Source organism: Phasianus colchicus, chromosome 1, assembly GCF_987193195.1.
Source record: "Phasianus colchicus chromosome 1, bPhaCol1.hap1.1, whole genome shotgun sequence".
NCBI classification, from domain to species: Eukaryota; Metazoa; Chordata; class Aves; order Galliformes; family Phasianidae; genus Phasianus; species Phasianus colchicus.
This window is the reverse complement of record NC_143436.1, coordinates 186494781-186520034: the sequence shown is the minus strand read 5'-3', so window position 1 is coordinate 186520034 and position 25254 is coordinate 186494781. Positions and strand designations below refer to the sequence as shown.

The following is a 25254-nucleotide window of genomic DNA, read 5'->3' as shown; positions in this document are numbered from 1 at the left end:
ACACATAATCTACTGATTCTTTTACAAATGTCTGCTTCATACTGGCTAGTAAAACTCCTTTAAAAAGGAAACAAAGCCCTTGCCACTTTTGAACAGGTGAACCTTCTGTTATTGTAACTACTCACAGGACAAAATGAATGTCAGAGAAAGGAATTAGTTTTGTGTTAAGAGTTTTCATGCAATTTTATGGCATTCAGATTCCACAGAGCTGCTCAACCACAGCTGAGAAATGCTAGAAGTCATTACCAGAACATACCAACACCACTGCTTTTACAGTCAGAGACTTTTTTGCAAAGGTGAAGGATATCAGCAAACTCCTTGGTTTCATAAGGAGAACGTACAGATAGTTTAGTTCTCAAAACTCTTCTAAGCTAAACTCAAACTTTGGATTTGACATTAACAAATCAATAACAGACTTAAAAGAGCCTTGTCTGGGACTTTTATGTGAGAGCCACTTATTGTAACAGAAGACTAGTTTAGCAGCTTGAAGATAACAATCTTTCCCTGAAAGAAGATACTTCCAAGGATTCCCTGTTTACAAACAAGGAGTTTTCAAAAGAGAACATCTCAAATACACACCAGAGGAAAAAATATGATTATACAATTGGCTGGTTGAGGATCTTCGCTTACTTAAAGCACTTAAAAGAAAAAGGAGTTCCTTTGAAAATTCATCTCCAAATGTGGGTTGCAGAGTCAGCTTTTTGAAGATTAAACAACTCTATAAAGAAGGAAATAATATGGTAGAGATTAAAGTTCAATTTCTATTTCACTTGTTTGACTTTGAGACCTTTCATGCTTTAGCTACATAAAATTTGGCATTAACCTGAAAGCTAGAATCATTTTACTCTATCCAAACTCAGAAGAGCAAGCAATGGTCACTGATGGAGACCACAACACATACAGATAGGTGGATAGATACAGAATTTTTCTTTTGTTCAGACAAGGCATACATACCCTTAAGTCTGGAGAAAAGTTGTCTGCTGAGGTGGAGACCGAGTCTGATGATACAAGAGAAGCAGATTTTGTATGAGCAGAATGGTCCGACTGAGAAGTGGAAGCACTGAAAAGAGAAACACAACAATGGTGCTCAAAATGGTGCTCAAAAGCCTACAAATAAGGCCGCTCACTTGCAGCTGTATCAGGCAAGTTTCCCTGGTTTCCACCCTTTCCATTCTCAGTTATTTAGTCCTCAGCAGTGGTTTCAGAAAACCTCTTCTGCCTTCCTTTACTGCGGATCACAAAAGCACACACAATTCATTACCAGATCACAGCTCAGACCGAGCCAACATTGTCACGAACGCAAACCTGACCAAATCCTAAATCAACGAAATGAAGGGCCTCCATTTCAGGCTTTCAGATGGGAGAAATTAGCGCGCTGCAACTTGATGAAAACAGACAGGATCCTGAATGCACGCCAGCACAACTCCAACCGCAGCTTTACAATGGTGGAATGAATTCAGAATAAAAACCTCTTTCCACCACACAGAACTTTCCGCTTTCAGGTGTAAGCACAGCCCCAGGAGAACGAAGAAGAGCCTCCCAGCATACCTCTCTGGTGATACAAAGTGTGATTTGCTTACAACAAAGCAAAACAGCTATCATTTTTTTGACCCGGTTTTTCTAGGACAGCTGTAAGCAATTAAAATAAGCTTATTTTATGACATTTTCGTGCTGCAAGCTTTTCTAGAATCGTAATTGCTTGAAATTAGCATTTGATAATAATGCTTTTAAAGCCCCATGGGACTGCAAAGAAAGACCTCTGTGGTGCAATGTTCTGCCATGGCACAACAGCAAACGCTACCTGGAGCAGCTCATTCCCACACTCTCAGTGACTCCAGAAAGGTTTCACCTGGGTGATACAACACCCTTAAAGAGCAGCTACCTGACCAAGGCAGAAAACCCACCGGAGCATTATGCTATTAGTTGTATTAATTAGTTATTTGACAACCTTCAAACAGCTTTATCTGAGCTTCCAAAGAGCCTGGAGATCTGTTAATTGTCTGAAAATTGTTTTGCTACTTAACTGCTGCTAAACAGCCACTGATAGGCCAGAATGTTCCAGTTTTATTTCTATTCTTTGAGGTTTGGCAAAGCGTTAGGCAGGCAGTGTTAAAAACATGAGGTACTATGGTAAAGTTGGGCTCTTGCTGGGATTGACTCCTCTCTGTCCAAGGATTGAAGAGCACTGGCAACTTTTTTTAATTCTATGATGCAGAAACTTTGAAACTGAAGTTTTGGGAACAGTAAAAACCATTTAAATAAATGATACCATTGTGCCAACTGAATAGCACGATTCCACTGAATGCCTTTATTGTACACAGTTCACCAGCTAACCGTTCTGCTTCCAGCACACTTAACTCTTCGAGTTTACCACGATGTTACTTTTCAGAGGCACAGACAGAAAATAACCCCATGCTGAAGTAACAAGAACCAACTCAGCAAAGCCACTCAGATACACAGGATGTGCAAATGGTTCCACAACACAATCAAACTGGTAGAACTACACTGCTGCCAAGTGCTGGTCATGCTCCTACTCTCTTCCTCCTCTTCTTGACTGGGGCTGCACTCTGTTGCCATGCATTCCCATTGTGAACATCAGGATGTGCGGTTTGGTTTGTTGATCTGCAGGGGCAGCAAACGATTGCTAAACACAAAGAAAGTCTTCTGCTGGATCACAGGGCTGACTGGATTCATTACATGGCCACATAAAACAGAGGCAGTGCGCTGGAGAAGAAGGGAATCTGTATCTGGAGATGATGAGGAGAGTTGAAAACACTTCTGCGTGCAGCAGCCTGCAGGCATGCTGAATGAGGCTTAGCCCTAAACCACATCGTTACATTGCTTTACTTAAACCAGCTCAGAGCCCTGGATGCATTCCCTCAAAACTCATTTCAGTCTGCTCCCTGTACGTTCAGTCTTTACCTTCCATGCGTTCACCCTGATCTTTGAAACTGTATAACTGACTGAGGTTTAAAGTTGTGTTAAAATCTCCCCCATCTAATCATTCCACAGTGCAGCACCACCTTACTGTGCAGCAGCCCATATGGGGATGGCACTAACAATTTTCAGCTGGGAGCCAGCAGCTCTGCCTCAGTCCCACAAAGTCAGCTCCTGCTGAAGCAACTAAAGCTTCAGCAGAAGTCTCTTGGTGTATTTAAATGCATTTAAGATCAGGGACACAGCTCAGTATTGAGAATTCATTTAGCACAAATGTAAACAGCAAAGCAAGGGATGTACTGACAGCTAATCTAAACTCAAGTGCCTGCACGGAGAAGGCATTTGTTTGCACTGTGCAGAGCAGCGTATTTACTGACCAGCACTAAATCATTGAGCACAAGAACAGTAATTGAAGCATTTGCATCAAGAATTTCATGTCCTTTCATCACAGAAAATGGAGCTGTAAAGGCCTTTTATGAGTAGTGCTAGTCTCTCCCTCTGCCCCCAAGCCAGGATAAACTGTATCCCTGCAGCCTGCTCACCTAACCTGCTCATCACTGCTCCCAGACATGGGAAGCACTAACAAAAAGAGTCAAAATCCATCATCTGTTCTGCTTGCACAACTTGCCTGCCCTCCTGCATCCCCAGCCTTTACCAAATAAACAAGCAGTGATTATCTAACCATAATAGACCAAAATTTGTTATGAAATTGTTAGTTTATTTTACTGCAGTAGGCTGAGGAGCCAACTGCTTTATGCAGGGGAAAAAAAAACAACAAACAACAGACAACTGTCTAAGTGTTTTGTGTTTGTTGATCATGCCTGGCTTTGAGTGAGTTTCAATGAAGCAAAGCGTTTGCATTTTAGAAGGGAATCTTCAGAGGTTCCCAGCACCACAATCCCTGTGTTCCTGTGGCAGCCACCAACAGCAACATCAGTTCCTGTGACACCGGGGACAGCTTTTGGAGGTGCTGCCTGTACACAAGTGAGCAATAGCACTCAGTATGCACAGGTTCCACTTGTTAGACTGGCTACCTCTGTGCTCACTGGTCACTCACAGGGAGCTGTGATAGAGGAACGTGTAGGGTACTGAACTTCTGCCACTGCCTCACCACCCCGTCCTGCCACACGTAGGCAGCTTGCACAGCTCCAGTTCCACTGCTCAGCCAAGTGATTAACCTGATGTCCCTGCAGGCACAGGAGAAGTTTTTTCGTTTCAGTGGTTTAATAAACAAAGAGCTCTCCCTACTGTCAAAGCAAAAAGAAAGACCTTCAAGCCATGCAGCTTTATGTGTCTATGGGGTGAGGGAAGGAGAGGGTGCTGGGGCTGCTACACAAGGACCAGAGCTCCCTCCATATTTGCCACCTGCTCTTCTGCACCCAGTGCAAATCTTGCTGCCACTGCAGTTTCTCCATATTAACCCAGCTTCCTCCATTGCAAAGTTAGAGCTATCTCCTTTTGGCAGCAGGATGGGGTAGTACTGATGCTAGACTATGGTGCTGAGGACCCCTCTGAGAAATACCCCAAACAGCTGACTTTCAGAAGTAAGGCAGTACAGGGCAAACCTGTGTGACAGCACAAGAATGATGGTCAGATGCTGCTGCTGAGTTTGGTTACAAACATTTGAGAATGCAGGTACGTGTGGCCTGATTTCAGCAAGGGTTAGAAATCACTGGAGCTGTGTCCATGACTGCCAGCTTAAAGTCTGGTTTAATGCAACTCAGTAGATAATGAGGATAAGGGGGAACGGTTTTAAACAAACAGTGGGGAGATTTAGGTTAGATGTCGGGGAAATATTTCACTGAGAGGGTGGTGAGGCCCTGGCACAGGCTATCCAGAGATGTATGAGTGCCCCATCCCTAAGGTGCTCGAGGCCAGGCTGGATGGGGACTGGGAAGCCAGAGCTGGTGGGTGGCAACCAGCCCATGGCAGGGGTCAGAACTGGCTGGCATGGTCCCGAACTGGATGATCTTTGAGGTCCCTTCCAACCCAAGCATTTCTATGACTCATTCTATGATTCATTCTAAATGATTATCATCTCTGAACCTCACTAAGGTTCTAGGAAACAGCATTTATTCAAATTCACAAAATACTTTAAATTCTCCCTCCAGGAAAGAGACAGCACAGGTGCTTCAGAGCTGACCAGTGAACAAAAGGGATCTCCAAGAGCAGTTCTCTTCCCATGCTGCACAGGCAGCTCCACAGCACCCATCCTGATGTCTGTGCTAATTGTCACAACAGACTCTTACAACAGAAAAACTCCACAGAAAAGTATCCTGCCACTGTTGCTGCTATTCTCATTTTTCCTTCTTTACTCCTCAAGCAGAAGCAGAAAACAGGGTTAGGATGCAATTAGCACTGATAAATGTCTTTCAACTTAGTAATTATTGTTTAAATGTACTTTTACGGCCAGATTCTGAATGATAAATGAGTCTAAACGAGATCTGTCAGCACAATTGTCTCACACAGTGTCTGCACACAGCATTAACCCCTTGGCTATATGGAATACATATATGCAACTAATATGAGAATTAAAATGGAAAACAAGCATAATGACTCAATTCTTGATAAAGCCTTCATTGTTATTATTAGGACCAACCCACAACATGCCAGGTGGTTTTCAAGCATAATTCAGACAGATGCCCTCTGGTGATTCTTGTTCAGGCAATGGAAAGGTATTGCAGCCTCCAAAGCAGAACTGAAGGAATGCCAGCATGCCTTGCTTAAACCATCAACAAAGATGTAAAGAAACTACAAGGAGAAGTGTCTGAGACACGCAAACTTATCCTGTTACACTATGAAGGTGTAGGGAAATATTGCAGGAGAAAGCAGTGGTAAAGCCTGAGGTCACTTCAAAAAGTATCATCAAACAGCCAGAGCCATCTGAGGCAATTTCTGCCCTCCGACCCTTTTAATTCAAGTAATATGGTGTATAAAACAGTAAAGGAAAAGAAACAAAAACTTGTTCTCTTTGCCGTTATGTAAGTGTGAATATGCAGTTACTGCTTTCTAGAGCAGATAAGCAACAACTTTTCACAGAAGAAAAAACACGTATTTGACCACATGAGGGTCTAAGAGCAGCCCCAGAGAATTCAGGTTAGGTAGGAGGCAAGCATGGAGATGTAAGGGAACAGTCAGAACCGAAGAGTGAAAATCTGAAGCCAAGCTTAAGGACAGCATCTTCTCCCAGGTCGTGTGACCTGAGAAGGAAAGCAGGAAAGCCAGTTTCACTTACAAACAAGAACTGCACAAAACTTCTGGCAAAACACTAAGCAAAGGTCACAGTATGACCATGATTCAGATGAACCTTCCTTCCCTGTACCTGCTGAGAACCGCTATTTCCAAGAAAGCATTTTAGGAAGCTTGCCTCTCTTTGTTCAGCAAGAACGTCAAAATTCCATATAAATACACCTTCCTAAAGACAAGAAACAATCCTGTGCAAAAAGGGACTGAGTAGCAACTCTCCAAAAATCTACCCACAGTTCATTTTTTACACAGTTAATACAAGTTCCTTAAATTCTTATCCTAAATCTATGACTGAGAACCTGTGTATGAGTTCAACATTCAGAACTCTCGGAAAACCTGATGAGACAGAAGGAAAATTCATCTCTGGAAAACATGGCATTCTCATTTAATACTGTACGCATAGGCTTTGGGACTTTTGGGGGGCTTTTTTTGTTTGATTTTATTTATTATTTACACGTGTCTGAAAATACTAACCTGACTCACTCCTATAAGTAACACAACTGAAATGCAGTCACAGACGATAGAGTCAGCTCTCCACCACCTTCTTTATGAATATTCCTTCCCTGCCACTGTAAGTAGCTGCTTCTTTGCTTGCAAAGGTGTGCCAATTACTCAGATGCTAATTGGCATCAGCTGCTCATACAATTTCTTCTCTATCAAACCATATATTTTGTTTCAATAATCACTGAAATGACATGGAAAACAGGTGATAAAACGCACCACTGTGCAATACAGTTTGAGCTGTAAAGGTCATAAATGAGAAAAGCACTGCAGAGTGCAAATTTCCATTTCCTCTCTTCCTGTTTTTGTAAAACTTTCTCATTATGTACATTCCTAAAAATTAATCAAAGTGGAAACTGCAAATTAATGTTGACTACTGGCAAATACAATTTCATTTGGAAGCTTTGGATGCCAAGAGAACAGGATCCAAAAGGTTCAGATTTACAGCAAGACCATAAGTAGGAGCACCTGTAGTACTTGGACACACTTTTTATAAAGCATAATTACGCAGAGTTATTGAGCGCTCTCTGCGCACTTCCCAAAGTCAAGCTGCCAATTTTCTCTCTTCAATACTTCCAACACTCGTGCTTCTTTCAGAGAAATACTGAAAAACCTTTTGGGTCATATCAGAGCAACAGGAGACAAAGCGATGTTTGTTTCCCATGAATATCACTTTGTCCTAGCTGGTACTGTCTGATCTGGCCTGGGAAATCCAGCTGTCACCCACATCAGGGCTCCCATTTCCAGCAGTTCTCTGTGGCTGTAGGGAAGCAAAGCAGCCCTACAGTCCTTTCTGGTACACAGATCCTCAGGTACTCAGGTGTCCCTTGCTCCCTCTTGTCCAGGGAAGGGCAGCACAGCTGGTGTCTGACTGACCCAGAGCCTCTCAGCAGGAGCCAGGCATTCTGTGCTGGCATCTGCTCTGCCAGAGCCACAACAAACTCTGCAGCTGTAAATTAAGTTTTAGAGTCTTTTTGCTCTGTCGGTCCCAGGACAAGAATCCTGCTGTGCTCAGCACTGCACAAGCTCACAATACAATTGGAGAAAGGAGCAGCATCTCCAGAAAGCAGGGACTCAGTCTTAATTTTTCACAGAGAGAGGCTCACTGTACCTTACTGACAAAAAAAACTACCTACAGCATATACAAGACACACTCCTACCCTCCCAGAATACACAGAACCCGTTTTTCAGGCATCCTGGACACACAGTTGTTACACTTAAGAACTACATGAAACTCACAATCTTTCTAAACATTTAAATATCCCACCTCAACCCTGCTTGACCTGTAGCTATCTCAGAGAGAGATGAAAGCCACAAGCAAATACGTTCTCGCAGGAAAGAAGAGAACCAACTGCCAGGCTTCCTCTGGCATTCCGGAGAGGCAGACAGTTACATAATATAACAATGTACACTTGCCATTCAAAAGGGTTGGCTGTCAGAGCTTAACAAAAAGAAGCCATTCCAATAGACAAATCATCGCCCATGTGTGTGACAGACCTAAAATAGCCCCCCACGCCACTTGCCTGAATGGAAAAGATTCACTTCTGTTGCCAAGCAAACCCAGGTCTCAGTCTGACTTCATGTTCCAAGGAAAGAAAGTGACTTTTTTTTTTTAAAAAAAAAAAAGTTGATCCTTAAAGCAGCATCCTTAGCTGAGTATATGGTACATGTTTTCCCATGAGCCATAAAGAGAATGTCCTATGTTTTGACCGTGAACAAGCTTTTCTAGGAATGCAAATTCTGCTCTCAGAAGTTACACAATGGATTTACAGTGTCACAAGCACTGTTCATGCTCCATTAGTCATTCTTTTATTATTTTTTTTTAACAGAAATTCACAAAGGGCCTGCAGTGTGTGTAGAGCACTTGCTAAACAATAGGCTGATTGTCTAAAATATTTGCAAGATTCCAGGAATAGAAAGCCAACACCCAAAGACAAACCAACATGCAGCACATAATTAGTAACAGCAAGCAGCTCACAGTACCATGCTTTCATGAGTCAAACACCCCAGAAGGTAAAAACAGGAAGAACAGCAGCAATCAAAGGCCTGAACCGATATATCCTGATCAGCATGTGGAAGATAACTACAGAATTATCTGTATGCACAACAGGAGCAAAAGGAGCGTTGGGTTTCTAAGAAGGCCAGTATGGAGTAGTTCTCAGCTACATGAAAGAAAACAGAAGGGATTTTTTTTTTTTTTCAAATAGTTATTAAACTTTTGCTGGAACTGACATCGTACCTCAGTTTCACCAGTTTCAGAGCCCAAAATTAGTTACCACTTCACTTGTGGCATTAACAGTGACAGCAGTGATGGGTGGGCAAGGCAGATGGCCCATCTCCTCCAGGTGAGACAAGATGGGAAGCTAGTCCAGCAGCTATGTCTCTGCACTATTCCTTGAGGTAGAGAGATGTGATGCACTTTCTGCAGATGCTTGTGCACATCTGGGTCTGTGCTTACAAACTTCTGCATTTCTACTCTCCAGGACAGACCCTTTGCATTTAAAATAAGTTATGACTATAGGGCGAAGAGGCATTGAAAATGCAAACCTGCTCACTGTCAACAAAGCACTGCTTGCAAGAACAGTGCTCCCACCCATTTGTTTCTTTGCTTTACAGGATCACAGAAACACCGAGGTTGGAAAAGATCTTCAAGATCATCCAATCCATCCATCCACCCATCACCAATAGTTCTCTCTAAAACATGTCCCTCAACACAAAATCCAAACGTTCCTTGAACACCTCAAGGGTCGGTGACTCCACCACTTCCCTGGGCAGCCCATTCCAATGCCTGACCACTCTTTCAGAAAAGTAATATTTCCTAATGTCCAGCCTAAATCTCCCCTGGCACAGCTTGAAGCCATTCTCTCTGGTCCTATCACTGGTTACACGAGAGAAGAGGCCAACCCTCAGCTCACTACAAGCTCTCTTCAGGTAGTTATAGAGAGCAGTAAGGTCTCACCTGAGCCTCCTCTTCTCCAGACTGAACAATCCCAGCTCCTTCAGCCGCTCCTCATAAGATCTGTGCTCCAGACCCCGCACTTTCCTACACAGCAGGCTACTGCTCTACTTTTGGGGCCGTTCAGAAGGAACTGGAGCCTTTGTTTTAAAATCTAAGATGCTCTGAAGGGTAGAACTGAACACCAAGAACTCCTCTGAGAAAACAGTATTTCTGGGTCATGAAAACACGGTTGAGGTAGAGAAGCTCCAGTAATTCAGGCTTGAAGAAACACCACACAGTGACAGACAGAAGGTCTTCAGGGAGATTAGCAATGCATCTGGGCACCACATTATCAGAAGAACATAAAGCTATTAGGGAGCATCCAAAGGAGACCTACAAAGATGGTGAAGGGCCTAAACAACAAGGTGGATAAGGAGTGGCTGAGGTCCATGGTGTGCTCAGCCCAGAGCAGAGCAGGCTGAGGGGAGGCCTGATGGCGGCTGCAGCTCCTCACAGGGAGCGGAGGGCAGCACTGAGCTCTGCTCTGTGTGACAGAGACAGGGCCCGAGGGAACGGCATGGAGCTCGTGGGTCCCTTCTAACACAGGATATTTGACTATTCTATTATTCTATTCTTAGGTTAGATATTAGGAGGAAGTTTTTCACACAGAGAGTGGTGACACTGCAACAGGTTGCCCAAGGAGGCTGTGGATGCCCCAACCCTGGAGGCACTCAAGGCCAGGCTGGATGTGGCTCTGGGCAGCCTGGTCTGCTGGTTGGTGACCCTGCACATAGCAGGGGGTTGAAACTGGACAATCTTTGTGGTCCTTTTCAATGCAGGCCATTCTATCATTATTATTCCGTGATCCCAGTGGTCCCTTCGAACTCAAGATATTCCAGGCTTCTAGGATTCACACCTCCAGGACATCCAGCCAGCAGTCTCTCAGGTCATGATGAATCAGCCTTTGTCCCAACTCACAGCTCTCCTTCTGACCAGCTCAAGCACTGGTCAAAAGTGTGACAACCACAGCCCTCCTGATGCAGTATGACCTTCACTAGCAAAAAGGCAACTCAGGAATCCAAATCCATAAGGTCGAGGGAGGTGACTCTGCCCCTCTACTCTGCTGTTATAAGAGCCCATCTGGAGTACCGCATGCAGCTTTGGAGCCCCCAACACAAGAAGGACATAGAACTGTTGGAGCAGGTCCAGAAGGAGGCCATGAAGATGATAAGAGGGCTGGAGCACTGCTCCTATGGGAACAGGCTGAAAGAACTGGGGTTGTTCAGGCTGGAGAAGCCTCCAGAGGGACCTTATAGCATCATTCCAGAACCTGAATGGGGCCTACAGGAAAGGTGGGGAGGGGCTTTTTATAAGGGCAGGTAGTGACAGGATGAGGGGAAATGGCTTTAAACTGGAAGGGGGTAGATTTAGACTAGATATCAAGAAGAAATTATTTACTGTGAGGGTGGTAAGACACTGGAAGAGGCTGCCTAGTGAGGTTGTGGATGCCCCCTCTCTGGAAGTATTGAAGGCCAAGCTGGATGGAACTGTGAGCAACCTGGTCTAGTGGGAGGTATTCCTGCCTATTGCAGGGAGTTGGAACTGGATGATCCTAAAGGTCCCTTCCCTCCCAAACCATTCTATGATTCTGTGATTTCCTAGTGCTACAGGACTATCGGTGGAATAAGTCAATTCCAGGGCTCAGGATATTTTTGTGCAGAGAAGAGCTCTGGACAGTGTTTGTATCTCCTATATGTGAATACAGACAAATGTCAATATGGAAATCCTAAACATAATTCAAAACCACTCCTGCTATTTATGGTATTTACTATATAAGCTTCCACCTCCTTCCTTTAAAGTATATTAAATCAGAGTAAAACATGCACGTAGAAAATGACCAAGTTCTTGACACAAATTCGGACAGTCCCATGCTAAGCTGCAATAACAACAATAAGAGTCCGAGAGCAAAGAGAAACAGAAGAACAGAAAACAGCATATGTCTTCAAATATTTTGTTTAGCTTTTTTAAAACGCTGTTGTTTTAGATAATTTTTTTGTTTTTAAGAAACATACTAACTTGATCAAGAAATAGAAATAATATCTGTATGAGAAGGTATTATTACTACCTTAGGACAGGAAGGAAATACAGATAAAAAGACAGATTTATTTTACTACTTGTATTCTGGCAGTGCCTTCATTTCTATCTACAAACTAATTATGGTTTAAACAATACATGTATACTTCCCACAGTTAACATGCTGTCTTGTTTCTTCTTTGGATTCTTTTTTATCTCCCTGTTTAAAAAACACCTTAGTAAGAAAGCAAAATGTATTGTTAAATATTCTGATTTTCTTTCAAACACATGCCACGCAACCCTCTCACCCTAATAAACCAAACACCCACAGGAATTAAAAATACCAGCAATTTACTCATCAATGACAGGAATTGTTCCCAGCAAATAATCAAAAGGAGGAAAGAATATATAAATACAGGCAATCTGAAGAGTCACGCATCACCTAGCAAAAATGAGGCGGCATAACACCTTGATATACTTTCAAAGACACTTTGTAACAGCATGCTTGGCCAGAGTCAGCTCAAAAAAAGGATTTGGAACAACAATATTCTGTCAGCAACACAGCCTCTGCATGAAGTTGGTCCCTGGTGTAGTCACAAAGCTAAAATACTACCAAGTATTCAGTAACTTGGCGGGTTTATTTCCAGAAATTCAAACTAAGACAACACAGGAGGTTTTCATAAATGCTGAGCACCTGTATTCTGTAACAATTTTCAGAGAGCCCAGCATCACTGCAGATTACGATCCTTCTAAGTCCCCACATTCCACACCAACACCTGGGTCCAAGTTTTCTGAGAATCAATCCCATTTATTCTTTAAATAAAAAGCCTGGTTTCCTAAGGGCTCAGCAGCTATCAACTCCTGCTACAGTCCAGATTAGCCAAAGTGCTTTGCATGCTCACCCCCCTGGCTAGCCATACATAGGTACACATTGAAAACAAAGATCATACATCTTACAATGATATGAGACATGAAAAGTTTACATGCTAATCTGATTTTTTTCTGTACATCAGCTCCAGTGCATCTGAAATGTGTTTTTTTCTTTTGTGATCAGCCACTGGCCACAGCCACTTCTTCCTAAGACTTACAGAAGTCAGTGCATGCAAAAATCTCGATGAGTAGGAACAATCAAGGCTGGACAGGTTCAGCTCCTTCTGGTACGTGCTATGGGTATTTGTGTACCCAACTACTCAGCTGAAATCAAGTCAAGGAAGCTTAGAAAATGATTCAGCTCTGTAACAGTGGGCATCTATTTTTACTCAGCTGAGTTATTTGTGAAGTGCACTGACCCTGCCAAGAGTAGGGTGGTTTTCTATACCTATTAGGAGAGATAAAGGAATCCAAACTAGATTCCATTCTAGTTTCCAGAAGATGAGCGTCACAGGGCAGAGAAGTTAGTATATGCTTTGTTTTCAATAGAACAAAGCTTTCTGCAGGCACCAGAGAAAGCACAGGAAAAGAGGGAAATGCAAAAAAAAAAAAAAAAAAAAAGGGAGACAAAAGGTTGTATATTTCTATATTTCTCCAACTCGATGGAAGTCTGATTCAAGAGAAGTTTCCATACGTTCATGACATCTTTCTCATCAAGGTATTTGCTTATGTTGAAAAAGAAAAAGCATTTTCATTAATGGAAAAACTGACGCGGACACCCTTGCCATCTCCACCTTTGCTTAAATGTAAAATGTGACATAAGTTATTACTTCTACCCCTCTGACAAATGCAGTTAAAATTGTCCAAAGGTTACAGAAACTAATAGCGAACAAAGTAGACAGATGTATACTGATACATGAGGAAATGTGGCTACATGAAAAAAACAGGCTATAAATCTTTGCTCTCTTTTCAGTTGTCAACAGATTTAGCTAACATGGAAAAGAGGAAGAACATGAGTTAATAGCTCCTTCCTTCTTTGGAGTGGAGAACAAGGCAAATTCAGTGCACTTTTTGACCCTTACGCAAGATGGGGAGGGAGCTCTGTGTAGGTGTTCACATTTGAATTGCTGTAGGCTCTCCTTGCAGTTGCTGGGGAGAAACTGAGATGAATCACTTCATTCCCATTATCTACAAAAAGAAATCCAGAGACTGGCACAGATGCACATCAGAGAGGTCTGAAGCAAGATGAGACAAAGTTTATCCAGGAGGTCTGTATTTTTCTTCAAGAAAAATGAAAGCAGAAGGTGGAATACACAACAGAACATTTTCAGTGAAGTGGAATGTCCATTACTAAAATAAAGAACATAGCTTGAATTTTCAAGAGAAGCCTACTCCAAAAGCCAACTTGAGTAAAATGGAAGCAGAGGATTCCACATATTTCTTTACCAGGGATGCTGATCAGCTTTGATTTGTTAAAGGTATCCCAATCGCTGATTTTGACAGTCATCTTTGGGCAGCACATCTCTGGTAGCACAGGTTTCAGTCACTTCCCACTATCTCCAGCATCTGTGGGACAGCTCCTATAGTTATATACATAACTAACTTACTCCTTGGCTTCAGCTCATCCACATGCAGACTTTGCTGAAATAACAGATGAGTTTGGTCATATCCATCTCTGCAATCTTTCTCTTTGAAAAGGAGTGGTATCAATCAAAATCAATAGGACTTTTTAATATAACAAGAATTTCTTATTCTCAGGTAAGCAAGAGGTACGAATGAGGCTGTGGTTTAGGAGTTCAAATATTATGTGATGCACATATTAGTGTCTTTTGTGCCAGGGAAACTAACAAACAAAAACACAAACAAAAACAACTTCCATAAAAACACATCATGTAAGACACGTAAGATACATCAAGAAACATAAGTTGTATATTCATTCATTCATTCATTCATTCATTCCACCAGTTAAATTTTTGGAAAGAAGAAACCATCAACATGAAACTCATTCTTCCTGACAAAGGACTCCAGATGCTGACAACTGCCTAAGATCCACCAGAGCCAGAGTAACGCCATCAGCCTGAGACCCAGAGGTGCTGGAAAGGGGTAAGCCCAGCACCAGGAAGAGGGGCTGAAGCTAAAACTCTGAGTCTATGACAGTTTTAACTGATCTTTTTTTTTTTTTTTTTTTTTTTTTTCTGTAACAATTGCATCCAGACTGATAATGATTAGACTTTCAAGATTTCATTTACACTAACAATAAATTTTGGCTATGTAAAGACGTGTTGCCCTTTCACCAATGAACAAGATTTCAAGTGTAACACTTTGTACCAGGACATAGGCTCTTTACATCACAATAAATTAATCCAAATAAAACTGTTGTTTTATTCTAACCAGATGTTGCCCATCTTCCCAGAATAAAGAAGAAAAAAACACCCTAAGTTCGTGCTCTCTGACAGCAGAAACATGATCATACCCACACCTGATCCAGATCAAATCTGAACCATTGGCTGATGTAACGTTAGTGGATCTGGAGCCACAGCCAGAAGCCTACAGAAAGGCTAGGTCTGTCAAGTGGGAGCATTTGTGCATTGCTAGCAAGATGACTTGAATATCATTTTGAAGGGGTTATGGACTAGAAAACTACTAACAGTTTTTCTTTATTAAATACATCAGGGCTTAGAAAGCAATGGAAAAGAATTCATGGAGCAGAAAGGCAACAGAGGCAAGGAAAAGAGCTACCTTGAAATCGCTGGAAAATTACTGAGTGAGAACATTGTCTGGCAAAGGAAACTACAGATGGTAGGAAAAGGAAAAACAAATACTTGAAAAGTTCCACTGATTTTCTGTTGTTGTCTTTCACAGAATTTTTCTTCAATTAGCTCCTACTTACTGGGGCTATAAAACACCCAGATGTTTTTCAGTTAAAAATGAAGACTAGGGATAATTACTGTGACAATATCCTTTTTGTACCTTCCCTTTGCTGGTTTATTATCCCTAACACCTCTACAAGCAAAGCACTTCATTACCTTCCCATCACCCTCTTCTTTATGGTCGAATGGGTTTCCCATGGACAAACTACAGCATTGCATTTTTTCATGTCCCCTTATACAACTACACCTTGTATATAACACCTGATCATGGCGACCTCTGGAAAGCTTCTGATGCATTTCTAATGTATACTGGCTGCTGCTCTCCCCCACCCCCCAACTAAGTTTTCAGGTAACTTAAGCTCTTTGGGGTATGGATCAGGTCTCTTTTACACCACCCAGTACCTTCAACACTGAAAAAAACATTAACATTAAAGCAGGCCGTCAGGAAAACAAAACATCAGGTTAACAAAAAAGAACCTGCTGGCTACTGATTCTGATGAGCTACTGAAGAGGCGGTATGAGCTTTCTAAATGTAGTTCTTACCTTCGGACAAGAACAATGAAAGAAGGGAAGAAAAGCAACCATTAAAATATAAGAACTAGATAACTAAACGATTGAAGGTCAGTATTAACCTATAAACGAAGTCAGAGCAGGAGGAGAATCAGATAATACATATGAATTGTGTCACTGACATCATTGGGTCATCCCAAGTCTTAAAATTCAGGCTCTGTAATTGCGTTCCTGCTGTAAATAGCCTGTAGTTAAGGGACTACGTGTAAGACTCAAAACTGTCTAGCAAACAGACTATTAGTCAACATAATAGCACCATCTCTCTTCAGAAAAGACAGTGCCTGATAGGACCCCAGAGGGCTGTGTTCTCAGTCTCGCTCTATTCCTCATCAGCTGTCAGATCTGGCCTCATCCCTCCACAGCAGTTTTTCATCTCATTCTTAGTTAGACTTTCTCGCTCTTTGCTCCATCTCTCAGCAAGGAGCCACAGCACTCTACTGCACGTCCAAGAGCTCAGTAAAACGACCCGCCAGCGTTGGTAAAAATAGAGCAGCCCTGGCTCTCCAATGCAAAAATCACTTCTTTCTGTATTCATACAGCAGCTAGAGCTGTGGCACCCCAAATTCTCATAAGGCTTCCAAGCAGTAATTTATCGTTAATTAGAATACAAGAAACAGGTGAATGCCAACTGTATTTTGTATTCTCAAATAGAAAACATACCTTAAAAAAAAAAAAAGAACGTGCACTTTTATTGAATGTTTAGAATCTGGACAAAGGAATCTGTGTGTGCCCAAAAGGAAAACTCGTATGGCTGAAGGGCTCATAAGCCAAGAGAAGCAGGAACTGAAACATGGATGCCAAAGACTGCTACTAAAAGCAATTCCCATATTCTTCAAAGGTTAGAGTTTCTCCTCACAAGTGCATTGAAAATAACATTCACCCAAAAAGACTCCACAGCTTTATTTTATCAATTTTCTGCCCGAATCCTCTGACTCTAACAACAGACTCTCCTCATTCTGCAAGTCACGTAGGCAAAACTATTTCTTATCTTCACAATATACAGTACTTGAAAAAAAAAAACCTATCTCAGAATGGACCTTAGTTGCAAGTAAGTGTCATAAATTATCACTCACATATTAAAATTAATAGTAATGAGCCTGCCTGGAGCTGCTAATTGCTTCTAGGCATAGCGTTAATTTTCTCAGATACAAAAGATCAGTTCATTATCAACACTCAGCAAGCAACATACTTGTCTTCAATGGCAACAACTCTTGAGAAATCCTGTTGCACACATAGAAGAAATCAAAAGCAAGAAGTGCTCTCAAAGTCTAGGAAGAAAAAGACAGCTACTCGCATTTTACTAAATGCCAGAACTGGCAAAACCCTTCCTTTTCAAACTCTAACTTCAATGACTCATCACAAAACAACTCCATCAGCAAATCACACACATCTGGTAGCAATGTGGTGCTAGCGAGCCCTCCTCAGCCAACAGCTTACAGATCCAACTCCTTCCAGCATCACTCTCATCTGTGGGGAAAGAATTCCTTCAACATAGCCTTAAATCAGAGCAGGTATTGACAGGACCTTATTTGAGATGAACGGAGGAGTTCATACCTCATGGAGCTATTGCTTCAACAGACCTTGCTGCACTGATTTACACAGAGCTTATGTTTTCCGAGTTATCCCTGCAAACACTAAGGACAAGGAGCATGATTGTTTTCATATGCTTCAGCAGAAGTGCAGTGCACAGGATTCACTGCGCCCACAGACCTTTGCAGATGATAACTGCCAGCAGAAAGGTGGTAACAAGCAACCAGAAAGTGGTAACATCAAACACTGCTGCAGTCACGCTGGCAGGAAACATCTGCCCACTGCCTTATCTCTGTCTGTCATTTTATACCGAGGTTGAAAAATCACCGACATCTCCTGCAGCAATTTCCTTCCTGTACAACCACCTCCATGCTTCTGCACAGGCAGTACAAATTTACCTTCAGTGAACCTAACAGAAAGACTCCCAGCAGTTCTACTTGTCTGTTGTTCAGACTGAGCTTTAATATTTTTTTCAGAGACCATTTTATAGAAGCACACAGAGATTTGTTCATTTGGAGACTAAGACACGTAATCAGAACACAAACAAAATGCCTTATCTCACCTTTAATGAAATGTAAATTAGACACTTACAGTTCAACACCACCTTTTCTACAAGCCAGGCACTTTGCTAAAGTCACGCATGGCTACATCTGACTTTCCTTTCCCAGAAAGAATGATTATGGCAGAATTTTGCTGGCTGTTACTTGGAATTCCAAAGGTCTATATGCAGCTTCAAGTAAAAAACAAAAAAAAACCCAAAAAAACCCAAACCTCTAAAAAACATTAATTTCACAGAGAGTCTTTCCAAAGTATTACTTAGCACAGAGGAAAGGTATTTATCACTCCCCCAGAAGCCCCAGACCATTTTTACAGATAGAAGAAGTCCATACTGCTGAAGAAAGCTTGTACTTCTGTGCCTTTCTGACATAACCACAGTGCAGCTCAAAGACACCCTTTGAAGCAGCGCGTTACCTTTCTCCTTTCTGCCCTGTGGTTGCTCCTGGTCTGACTCTACATACACAAGCTCCTCGCAAGCTGCTAGTTGAATGCCACGGCACCTTTTTATGAGTGGTTGGCTCATGATCACCTGTCCTTCCACAGAACAGGATCCAAGGGGAAAGCCCATCCTAAATATTGTCCTTTGGAAACCAGAAGCCAGTGCTCTGCCACCCAAAGCTAGCGCCAGCTGAGCCAAGTCAGACTGGAGAAGCAGCATGGCTGTATCAGCACAACGAGAAGGGCACTTCTGCTCTTTGCTTTGATCTGCTCCCACAAAACCAACTCAGTATTTCCACCCAGAACTGAGGATTTTCTACAAACAGCTGTACTGTGAGCCTCAAACTTTATGGAATATTTTTACAGGTAGAACAGAAAACAAGTAACATTGTACGGTTATTCCCATCTCTTACTCCAGGAGCATGAGTACTGTGCATTACTCAGGTCTACTGAAATATCAAAGCAACTTTCACTGCCAAATGTCACCATTGCTACATCCCATCTGCACAGCCAAATGACAAACATCCTAATACATGTTTTTTAAGGCGCTTATTCATATGAGCAACCTTTCTAATGGTAAACTCTACCAGGTGTGCTTTACTGAGGGGTCAGAACTTAAATTTATCTCTAGAAATATGAAACTTGCTTAACTTCTCAGCAGGTGCTGAAAGAATCCAAAGAACGTGCTGCTAGATATATGTAACACCAGCACCTTTCCAAGTACTACAAATTTTGCCCACAGCAATTCAAACACAACTCACTAACGCTTCACTGTGAGCCTGGAATGAGTGCCATTCTACTCATTTGTTGTTGTTGTTCCTTTTTAATAAAACAGATTCCAAAAGCTGATGACAGCACCCTCTCAGTTCTCTGCACTCCTCATATCCTCCCAAAGTAAACTTTTAAAAACAATCAAAAGAACCCACTAAGCACAAATACTTCACACAGCTGCAGTCATAAGTTAACGGATCAAAGCTGTCCTATCTTACAGACCACAGTAAGAAAGGGATGAAAATAAATATGTCCATACAAATATGTTTCAGTGTATTTGCTTCAGAAGCAATGTTCTGGCACACAGAATCAGACTGCACTGCAGATCTAAAATCTCAGCTTAGTAATTGAGCAAGGGATCTACAGCCCCATCCACAGGAAAATTGATTATTTCTGTGTGGGCACCATCAGACTTGCAGGGAAAGCTGGTAAAAAACATTCCGAAGGTCACCAGGCATTTCTCTTTGCAAGAGCCTCATTTTGCTGTCTTATAATTTCACCCTCACCATAACCATTTCAACTAAAGTACCAAATTCAATATGAACTTTTTATTTTTTAAATTAATAACTGCATAGGAAAAAGGTGCATCAATTTCCAATAATCAGACAGAGAAAAAGGTAATTTGTTTGGAACACACAAAAAAAATTGACCAGACTTCTTCTGTAAGTTTGAGACGCTGGAGCAGAGACTTGAAATTCTGAAGGTTATTGGATAAGCTTCTTAATACCCCAAGAAAACTGTTCAAGTTAAGGCCTTTTCAGGACTTGGAGGACAGTCTTGTGCATGCTCAGCAGAGACAGATTTACCATCTCCATCTCCCAGTGATTCCATCTGTATGGGGCATGCTGCTGAGTAAGGATCTTCAAGATAAGCTGTGTTTCCATGACCACAGGTCCCAGTCTCTCATACAGTGATTGACCTTCAGATGGGTCCAAGCTGCCCAAGCTGATGCAGAGTAAGAAAGAGAAGTATACTGGGGAAGTGAGGAAAAAGGGAAAAGAGGCCTCTAGGCATCTAGCAGGTAAACTACACTACGGAAACAGATACAGAAGAGTTTGATGAAGCACAGTGAAATGAAGACAAGGGGTCACAAAGGACATGAGAAGGAAGCACCCCGGCTGCAGCGTGGGCACTGCCTGCCTGGGGGTCTTGCTGGGTGGCACAGCAGAGCAGAAGTCAATGTCACCCTGGCCTGAAGGAATGGGGAAACACCAGGACATGCAGGGAAAGGATTGCCTCCTCAACTCAGCACTCATTAGAGCTAAAGGCATTGGAGGGAGCTCAGGAGACACTATGGAGAGGGCAGGGGCTGGACCACCATCCCCATAAGGAAGGGCTGGGGGAGCTGGGTTTGGTCAGCCTGGAGCAGGAATACTTTGGAAGGACCCACAGGCAGCCTCCAGAGACTACAATCAAGGGGATGGCCAGCCTATGGAGGATGTGCAGTCTCTATCATTGCACGTTCCCAGTATGACCTGGCCTCCGAGCCATGCCAGCAGGACTGAGAGATCCTTAGGGCCCTTCGACCTGGGCACAGAGGGCAGCCAGAACGGGGCAGGACCCCTCCAGCCGCCGGGCATCGAACCACCTCCTGTGCCCCACCCTCACAGCCTCAGCAAGATGTGCTTCTGAGTCACAGCATCCACACCTCTCTCATTACCTGGGAGACGCAGGAAGCCTCGCAGCGGTAATTTCCTCTCGGAAATCACCCACGCAGCATTAAAATGTCATTAAGACTAAAAAATCAGGCTCTCCTAAAGCAGCCAGTGGATGGACGAGACGACACGGATTCAACAAACCCCAGCGACGTTCGCTCCTGTTAGTAATACGGCACAGGGCTCAGCCGCACCGAGCCCCGCGCAGCAGCAGCGGAGCAGCACGGCGGGAGAACGGCGGCACGGATGCTCTCCCCCCGCCCCGCGACGGCTCCGTGCAGCGGGAGCCCCTCAGGCCCAGCGCCGGGGAGCGGGAGCTGCCCGCGGGGGGCGATGGCGCGGCGGCGGCCGTTACCTGGACAGGGAATCGCCGCTGGGCGGCCGCGCTGCCACCGCCCGCCCGGCGCCGAGGCTCTCGCAGCTGGAGCTCTCCTCCATGCCGGGCGGCGGGGCGGCCCCGGAGCGGGCGGCCGTCAGCCGAATGAGGGGCAGCGCCCGGCGGCGCAGGAAGCGGCCATGTCGGCCCGGCGTGCCGCGCGGGGAGGGCGGGCCGAGGCGGGGCGGCACCGAGCGCCGCCGCTCCCTTTGCCGCAGCCCGCCCGCCTCCCTCCGCCCGCAGCCCGGCGGAGGTGAGGTCGATGAGGGAGGGAGGCTGCGGGCGTCGCCGAGCGCCCCGAGAGCCGCCGCGGAGGGAGGTGGGGGTCGTGTCCCCCCGGGGCGTGAGGGACGGGGCAGCGGGTGCGCTGGGTGCGCTGGGTGCGCTGGGTGTGCTGTGTGCTGTGTGCTGGGTGTGCTCATCCCGGCGAGGGAGAGTCGGAGCTGGTGGGGATCCCCCCTCATAACCTCCCCAGCAGCAGGGGTTGCATCTGGCCTCTCCCCTGTGCATCCGGATGTGACAGTCCTTGCTAAAAGCAAGGAAATCTTGCTGCCCTTACAGCCCTGAGAACCAGCTGTATCCTGGGCTGCATCCAGAGCAATGTGGCCAGCAGGGCGAGGGAGGTGATCCTGCCCCTCTGCTCTGTGCTGTGACGCCTCACCTGGAGCACTGCGTCCAGATGTGGAGTCCTCAGTACAGCAGAGACGTGGGGCTGTTGGAGTGTGTGCAGAGGAGGGCCACAAAAATGCTCCAAGGGATGGAACAGCTCTCCTATAAGGACAGGCTGAGAGCTGGGGCTGTTCAGCATGGAGATGAGAAGGCTGCAGTGACACCTGAGAGCAGCCTTTCAGTATCTAAGGGGAGACTGTAAGAATGAGGACAGACGCTTTAGTAAGGTCTGTGGTGACAAGGCAAAGGGAAATGATTTCAAACTAAACCGAAGGAGATTTAGACTGGATATAAGGAAAAAATTTTTTACACTAAGGGTGGTGAGGCACTGACACAGGTTGCCCAGGGAAGTGGATGCCCCGTCCCTAGAGGCACTCAAGGTCAGGCTGAACGGGGCTCTGAGCTCCTGATGGAGCTGTAGGTGTCTGTGTTCATTGCAGGGGAGTCGGTCTCAATGACCTTTAAGGGTCCCTTCCAACTCTAAGGACTCTATGATATGTAGTTGCTCCTGTGCTACAGAATCCCATCAGAAGCCACTGGGTTTGGAGCTGTGTATGCACCAGTTCCAAATTATACGGCTCTGCAGGGTGCTGGAGATGTGTGCACATGGAGGAAGGAGTTACCAGTACATCTGTCCAGGAAGCTTTACAAAGATTGCTGTTATGGTACCATAGAATGGCTTAGATTTGGAAGGGACTTTAAAGATCATTGAGCTCCAACACCCTTGCTATGGACAGGGTTACCGACTACAAGATCAGGCTGTCCTATCAAAAAGCAAGTCCTTCTGCAGGAGGGGCAGTGATACATTTGGTTCTCTGGAGCAATTTGATGAGCAAGAACTCTTAGAATTATTTACAAAGACTCAGGAGGAACTGCAGCTGATGCTTCCCTCTCACCGAGCGAGTGTCTTCTGAACGCATAGCTGTTTTGATGAAGACTCTGTGAGGCAGACAAGAAGCCAAAACACTGTTAGCAAACAGGTGGGTTTACAGTAAAGCCTGCTAGTCAGCGCTGTCTGTTGGTAGAGGAAAGAGAACACCCAGCGTCATAAATACGACTCCCAGGGGACCTCCATGCTTGAAACAGTAACTCAAAACGTCATAAATCCTCTACAAATCTGAATGTTCTATGGATGTAAAATGGTTACTCATCACCCATTTGCTCTCCAAAGGGTAAGGCAGTTGATATACCTCCTCCTGTTGCTTCCCAGTTTGCTCCTGTCACTGGGGTACAACTCCAGAGCACTTTGAGTCACTTGCAAACTGGTGAGGGAGAGCAGGATTTTGACGCTGGATTGCTGCAGCCCCGCCTGAGACAGCATTAAGCTGCTGTGAAATTTCCTCCCTCTCTCTTCCCTGTAGTGTCTTTCAGATGCTGTTGAGCAAGCTCGATGTGGGATGGCTTGAAACTGGTTTATACTTGAAAACACAGCTTTGTCAAAGCAATTTTTCGCTTTTTTTTTTTTTTAACTTAAGAAAAAGCTCATAAATTGAGGCAAAGGAGTTTGTCTAGTCCTTTTCTTTTCTTTTTTCTTTTTTTTTTCTCCACCCTAGAAAACTGAGCTTGTGTAGGCTTTTCTAAAATGCAAAGTGTTTTCTGTTTGAAGCGAGATTTTTAACATAAACTAATTGCCAGTGTTCTTTTGCAGCAAATAGACTGCAAAAAAAAAAAAACAAAAACCACTGGAGTGCCCACTGCCTGTTGTTGAACACGGGCTGGCAGGGGGTGTTGAGGCAGCAGCAGATCTGCATCTCTGGTAAGTGGTCACACAACTCCTGGCAGCCTTTTCTCTGTTCTACAGATCTCTTCCCAGTCCCTCTCAGGACTGAGTTCCTGAAGATGGTAACCCTTAGCAGAGGTTGGTATTGTGGAAGTGATACAGAGCTGTGCGTGTCTCCCTTTCAAATCTTATCAGACTGTCACCCTTATGCTGAGTTTCTATTACCTTCGTTCCCACTGTGTATCTAGTTTGATAGCATTGCAGTTGTTTAAAAAAAGTCAAGTAGGAATAAAAACAATATATAAGCCCCATTTGCTATGTGAAAGTATTAGGGTGCCTTCTTTTCTTTCTAATTTGCCACTGATGTGGCATCTCTAAGTAGTTTATTGATGAAGTTTTCTATTTGCTTTTCACTGTCCTGTTTTGTTCTTGGCCTTATCCCCAGGGCCTGTGAAACCCTTTAGAAATTCTCACTGGTGCTTTGTAAATGAGAACAAAGCTAATCACCTCCTGGATCTCTCCTGCTGCTGAAAAGAACTACCAGTCTGCTCAGTGAGTCTCTGCGCTCAGCAATAGCGCGTTTTCAAAGTCAGGCAGAATTTTCTCCCTGGGAAGTGAGTTACCTCAGGGCTCTTGGAAGTGATGGAGAATTAACTAAAGGCCCTGACATAACCAAAATCAATTAAGGAAAATTCACAAGACTGTTTTATAACTGATAGAAAATAAACATATCTCAGTATGTTAACCTACTTTTGCTTGCCATGTCCTTTTAATTACTATTATCTTACAAATATCAGTTGTTTTTTTGTGTGTGCGCGTGGGAACACTCCATCATTTTGTGATTTGAACACAGAAAACAGTAAAAACATCAAGATAGGTGACAAAATGATGTGTTCATCTTCAAAGACACAGCTGAGGTAAATAAATGATATCCTAAAAGAATGCCAAGGAAGTTTATTGAAGCAAAGCTGTGGAAAGTACTGCTCAAGGACAAGCAGATATCATGCAGCACTTTCTGAAGTTGTATTTGTTTCCAACTTGGGTTTGTAACTTAAGTGCAAAATAGATAGGCTCTCTTTCCAACCCAAAGAGGGGTGGCCAGTAGAGACAGGGAGGTGATTGTTCTTCTCTACTCTGCTCTTGTGAAGCCCCATCTGGAGTACTGTGTCCAGGTCTGGAGCCCCCAATACAAGGAAGACAGGGAGCTGTTGAAAGGTGCCCAGAGGAGAGCCACAAAGATGATTGGAGGTCTGGAACACCTCCCCTACAAAGACAGGATGAGGGAGCTGGGTTTGTTCAGCCTGGAGAAAAGAAGGCTGCAGGGTGACCTCATTGCAGCCTTCCAGTACCTAAAGGAAGCCTACAAACAGGAGGGAAGTCAACTCTTTGAAAGGGTAGATAATAGCAGGACAAGAGGAAATGGTTTTATGTTGAAGCAGGAAAGATTTAGGTTGGATATCAGGGGGAAGTTCTTTACCAAGAGGGTGGTGAGGTGCTGGAACAGGCTGTCCAGAGAGGTTGTGGATGCCCTG

General features: G+C 43.9%; 1 protein-coding gene and 1 long non-coding RNA gene across 5 annotated transcripts in view; one reads left to right on the top strand and one right to left on the bottom strand.

The window, feature by feature from the left end:
* Positions 1–21514, bottom strand: part of MTMR2 (myotubularin related protein 2) — a 60030-nt gene extending 38516 nt beyond the window's left edge. Inside the window, exons 1-2 of one of the 3 annotated variants that reach the window (XM_031616141.2) lie at positions 21313–21514; positions 955–1060 (exon numbers count right to left, since the gene is read on the bottom strand). In XM_031616141.2, the coding sequence (XP_031472001.1) occupies positions 955–1060; positions 21313–21395 (189 nt within the window). In that variant the 5' untranslated portion in view covers positions 21396–21514. Of the gene's footprint in view, positions 1–954; positions 1061–8207; positions 8273–17194; positions 17282–21312 lie in introns of those variants that run through there. The other 2 variants (XM_090134004.1, XM_090134005.1) reach the window with 2 other exon arrangements.
* An 18-nt stretch (positions 21515–21532) lies between these two features.
* LOC116244471 (uncharacterized) lies at positions 21533–24453 on the top strand. 2 transcript variants are annotated; one of them, XR_016463428.1, is made up of 4 exons: positions 21533–21652; positions 22740–22982; positions 23651–23758; positions 24168–24453. It is a non-coding gene; the product is annotated as an uncharacterized LOC116244471 (long non-coding RNA). The 2 variants fall into 2 exon arrangements; XR_016463427.1 differs by having other exon boundaries at positions 21597–22982.
* Positions 24454–25254: the final 801 nt, after the last annotated feature.